The sequence below is a fragment of the Corapipo altera genome, unplaced genomic scaffold, assembly GCF_003945725.1.
Source record: "Corapipo altera isolate COAL_440 unplaced genomic scaffold, ASM394572v1 202, whole genome shotgun sequence".
NCBI classification, from domain to species: Eukaryota; Metazoa; Chordata; class Aves; order Passeriformes; family Pipridae; genus Corapipo; species Corapipo altera.
The window spans coordinates 1,499,747-1,504,482 of NW_020884980.1; the positions used below are offsets into that span (position 1 = coordinate 1,499,747).

The following is a 4,736-nucleotide window of genomic DNA, read 5'->3' on the forward strand; positions in this document are numbered from 1 at the left end:
GGGGGGGAAGGGTGGGACAGGGATGGAGAGGGGTGGGATGGGGTGGGACAGGGGTGGGGTGGGACAGGGATGGGGGGGGAAAGGGGGGATAGGGATGGGGGGGACAGGGATGGGGGGGACAGGGGTGGAGTGGGGTGTGTGGGACAGGGATGGGGTAGAACAGGGGTGGGGTGGAGTGGGATGGGGTGGAGCGGGATAGAGTGGGACAGGGATGGGTGGGACAGGGGTGGGATGGGGTGGAGTGGGATGGGGTGGGACAGGGACGGGTGGGACACGGATGGGGCGGGACAGGGGTGGGGTGGGATGAGGTGGGACAGGGATGGGATAGGATGGATGGGACAGGGATGGGATGGGATGGGGTGAGGTGGGACAGGGATGGGGTAGGATGGATGGGACAGGGATGGGATGGGATGGAACAGGGATGGGTTAGGATGGGTGGGACAGGGATCGGGTGGGGTGGGATGGGACAGGGATGGGGTGGATCAGGGATGGGGTAGGATGGGATGGCATGAGATGGGGTCCTGTGTCAACTCCCTCCCCCAGCTCCCTCTCCCCCCTTTCCATCCCCCCTCACTCGCTTCTCCCTCCCCACTGAGGGCTGGGTTGCCACAAGGTGTTCCCACAGCCCAGGCCCTCAGTGAGATGCCAGTCCAGCCAGGCTGAGCTCCAGAACATTCCCAGCCCTCACCATGGTGCGGGAATGCTTCCACTTGGTCAGTTTGTTCAGGATGCGCAGGAGGTTGATGCAGGAGAAGAGGTTCCTCCAGCAGAACTGGTTGTTGTCTCCGGCCTCCTGCAGGGAGGACGGGCAGGGTCAGGCAAGGGAAGGGAGCAGGGATGGGGAGAGGCTGGCCTGGGCTTGTCCAAAGAGTATGCAGGCATGGAATCACCCAGTCATGGAATTGGTAAGGTTGGAAAAGCCCTCCCAGACCGCCAAGCCCAACCATCCCCCAGCACTGCCAAGGCCACCACTGACCACGTCCCCAAGTGCCACATCCACAGGTTTTTTGGACACCTCCAGGAACGGGGACTCCACCACCTCCCTGGGCAGCCCCTTCCAAGGCCTGATCACCCTTGTTCCCTGGGAGCAGAGCCTGATCCCCGCCTCCCCAGCTCCCCCCTCCTGTCAGGGACTTGCAGAGCCAGAAGGTCCCCCCTGAGCCTCCTTTTCTCCAGGATGAGCCCCCCCAGCTCCCTCAGTTCTCCTGCTGCTCCAGACCCTTCCCCAGCTCTGTTCCATTCCCTGGACATGCTGCAGCCCCTCAATATCCTTCTTGTCCTGAGGGGCCCAGAAGTGACCCCAGCAGAGACCTGCTGTACTCCCCAGAAGCCCCAGGAGCATGGGAGAGGGTGCCAGGGCTGGATGGGGGAGCACCCCAGGACTGGCACAGCCGGACTCACCAGGCTCTCGGCCGTCAGCTCCGGCAGCTCGTGCACCACACAGTAGGGGTAGTCCAGCACAGAGATGCTGCAGGAAGGAGAGGGGGGTCGTGCTGATCCCCCACAGTCCCCACTGATCCCTCCCACACCCCCCTGGCCTGGGGGGCAATGCAGACCCCACCTCCCACCCACTGGAGACTGTCCGTGGTGGGCACTTCCCACCGCGCCTGTGCCCAGGGAGGGGCTCCAGAGGGGAGAGGAAGCAGGGCCCCCTCCCCACAGCCCACAGGGATGCAGGGGAGCAGCTCCCCCCCACCTGTTCTTGGCAGTGATGTAGGACATGATGTTCTGGTTGAAGAACTTAAGGATGAGCGGGATGCAGTTGGCAAAGACCAGGTGCTGGGCCATGTACTCGAACTGGGGAGGGGAAAAGCAGGTGAATGGGGACCAGGGGGGTCCTGCCCGTGCCCAAATCCCCCCCAGGGGGTGGGAGGACCCCAGACCACCTCACCTGGTAGATGTGGTTGAGTTTGAAGTGCTTGAGCAGGAGCAGCAGCACGGCAGAGATGGCCTTGACGATGATCTCCTTGTGCCGGTTGACGTCCACGCCCAGCTTCATGCTCTGCAGCACCGTGGTCCTGGGGACACAGGGGGGGGCACTGCCAGGAACTGCTTCTTGGGAGGGGGGAGGGGCTGGGAGGGAATTCCCAGAGAAGCTGTGGCTGCCCCGTCCCTGGAAGTGTCCAAGGCCAGGCTGGATGGGGCTTGGAGCAACCTGGGATAGTGGAAGGTGGCCCTGCTTGTGGGGTGGAATGGGCTTTAAGGTCCCTTCCCACCCAAACCATTCCAAGATTCCATGCTCCTGCAGCAGGGCAGGGTCATATCACCCAGGGAGTTCCAAACCAAATCCTTCCTGGTTCCTCCTGTCCCCCCCTCCCTTCCCTTCCCACCCCATCCCAGCCCTCTGCTCCGGGGCACTCACGGCATCTCCTCCGGCAGCACGTCTGCCAGGATGTTGATGGAGTCTGTCTTGGCTTTGGAGGTGGGGGCTGCAGCCAGGAGGATCTTCAGGAGAGCAATCTGGGGAGCAGGGAGAGATGGAGAGGGGATGGGAGCAGGGGGATATAAGCCTGGGAGGCACCACTGGAAAGGGACGGGGCACTGATCCCAGAGGATCCCAGTACTCCCAGCTCACCATGTACTGGGGCAGGCTGGGCAGCAGGCCCTGGTACAGGATCTCAGCAGGGACTTGCTCCACTTCCTCTTCCCCCTGGGGCCAGAAGAGACCAGAAAACCTCATCCCAGGAGTCTCCACCAGTCCCCTGACCCTGGGATATGATCCCAAGGGCTGGTAACCCTCAGCCCAGAGAAACCCCTCCCCAGCAGAGCAGACATCCCATCCCATCCCATCCCACACTCACTCCAGACAGTGGGGAGCGCAGGAATTCATCTTCCATGTGCACCTGGACCTCGGCAATGGATGTGTACTTGTGCTGCAGGGGGACAGGGGGGTCAGCACGGCCCCCCCAGCTCCCACCATCCCATAATACCCCTCCTGGATCCCTGTCCCAAGGGTGGCCCACGTTCATGGGCAGGGTGGGAGCGGCTGGACAATCCCAGGAGCAAAGGAAGACAAGAAGGGATAAAGCCCCTAAGAAAGGGATAAACCTCCCTAAGAAAGGGATAAAGCCCCCTAAGGAAGGGATGAAGCCCCCCAAGGAAGGGATGAAGCTCCTATGGAAGTGAAGAAGCCCCCTAAGGAAGGGATGAAGCCCTGCTGGAAGGGAAGAAGAAAGGGATGCAGCCCCCTAAGGAAGGGGCTCGGACAGCCTGGGAGAGCAGGGGTGGGATGAGAACTTCAGGCTGCTCCCACCACAGGGCTGAGGAAGGGGGAGATGGCTCAGGAAAACCCTCTCCTGAGCTGTGCTGGGAGCAGGGGCTGGGGAAGGGACTGTGGGAATTCCTGGATGGACTCACCAGCTTCAGGGTGCGGATGCTCTCGTGGATGGGCCGGGGCAGACCCACCACCGTGTTGGTGTCACTGCGGGAGGGACAGAGCCAGGCTGGGGGCAGAGCTGGGCACCCAGGGGAGGGGAAGGGACCCCGAGGGGCAGGGACCCCCAGGGGTGGGACAGGAGCCCCCCAGGAGTGGGGAAGGGACCCCCAGGGGCAGAACAGGGACCCCCAGGGGTGGGACAGGGACCCCTCAAGAGTGGGGCAGGGACCCCCCAGGGGTGGGACAAGGACCCCCAGGGGTGGGACAGGGACCCCTCAAGAGTGGGGAAGGGACCCCCAGGGGTGGGACAGGGACCCCCAGGGGTGGGACAGGGACCCCCCAGGGGTGGGACAGGAACCATGAGCCAGCGACCCCAGGACTTTTCTGCTGCTACACGGAGGCAAGAGCAGCCCCAGAACGGACCTCTCCCCCAGCCCCCCCAAACTGGCCTCTCCCCAAGCCCCTCAAACTGCCCCCCCGGCTGGCCCTGGCCCCACCTGCCCAAGGTGTATCCGATGAATTTGCTCCTGCTGGACTCCAGGAACATCTCAATGTCCTTCTCCCTGCAGCCAAAGGGGAAGGGAAGAGTCACATCTTCCCGTCCCCCTTGGAATGTCACAGCTCCAGCCCCAGGGAAAAGCCTGACAAGGGGATGATGCCCAGCCCACCCCCCAAAAAACAGCCACCCAAGTGACCACCCCACCCCCAACCCCTTCCTCCATCCCTGCTGAGATTCCCAACATTCAGCCTCTTTTCCCGACCCCGTTCCAGCCCTGCCCGGCTCCCCCCGGACTCACCGGACCTTGGGGGCCCAGGGCAGCCCCTTGGGGCAGGTGATGCGCTCGCTGGGGGGGTGCTGGGTGGGGGGGGGCATCACTTCATCCCGCTCCAGGGGGAAGGTCTCCCCCTCCAGGCTGTTGTCGTCGTCGTTCTCCTCCTCCTCCTCCCGGGAGTCGTCGGCTTTGTAGGGATCGCGCTCGTTGAAGGCGTCCAGGTTGTCCTGCTTGATGAGGGCCTGCGGGGGGGGCAGAGCATCCAGGGAATGTGCCTGCTCCAAGGGCAGTGCCCAGCCCCTGGAAGAGACCTCGGTCATGTCACCATTCCCTCGATGATGTCACCATCCCCTCAGTGATGTCACCATGCCCTTGATGATGTCACCATCCCCTCAGTGATGTCACCATCCCCTCAATGTCACTGTGCTCTCACTGATGTCACCATCCCCTTGATGATGTCAGCATGCCCTTATTGATGTCACCATCCCCTCGATGATGTCACCATCCCCTCAGTGATGTCACCGTCCCCTTGATGATGTCACCATGCCCTCAATGATGTCACCATCCCCTCAGTGATGTCACCATGC

The 4,736-nt window shown here is 62.9% G+C and overlaps 1 protein-coding gene across 1 annotated transcript in view; it reads right to left on the reverse strand.

Moving 5' to 3' along the window:
- The window catches only part of STRIP1 (striatin interacting protein 1), a gene marked incomplete at its 5' end in the record, with an annotated part of 9,742 nt that overhangs the window by 1,906 nt on the left and 3,100 nt on the right, over positions 1-4,736 (reverse strand). Inside the window, 10 exons of the mRNA XM_027665743.1 lie at positions 689-793; positions 1,402-1,468; positions 1,697-1,797; positions 1,892-2,018; positions 2,363-2,460; positions 2,576-2,650; positions 2,802-2,873; positions 3,358-3,421; positions 3,874-3,939; positions 4,174-4,391. Of these exons, the coding sequence (XP_027521544.1) occupies positions 689-793; positions 1,402-1,468; positions 1,697-1,797; positions 1,892-2,018; positions 2,363-2,460; positions 2,576-2,650; positions 2,802-2,873; positions 3,358-3,421; positions 3,874-3,939; positions 4,174-4,391 (993 nt within the window). The remainder of the gene's footprint in view (positions 1-688; positions 794-1,401; positions 1,469-1,696; positions 1,798-1,891; positions 2,019-2,362; positions 2,461-2,575; positions 2,651-2,801; positions 2,874-3,357; positions 3,422-3,873; positions 3,940-4,173; positions 4,392-4,736) is intronic.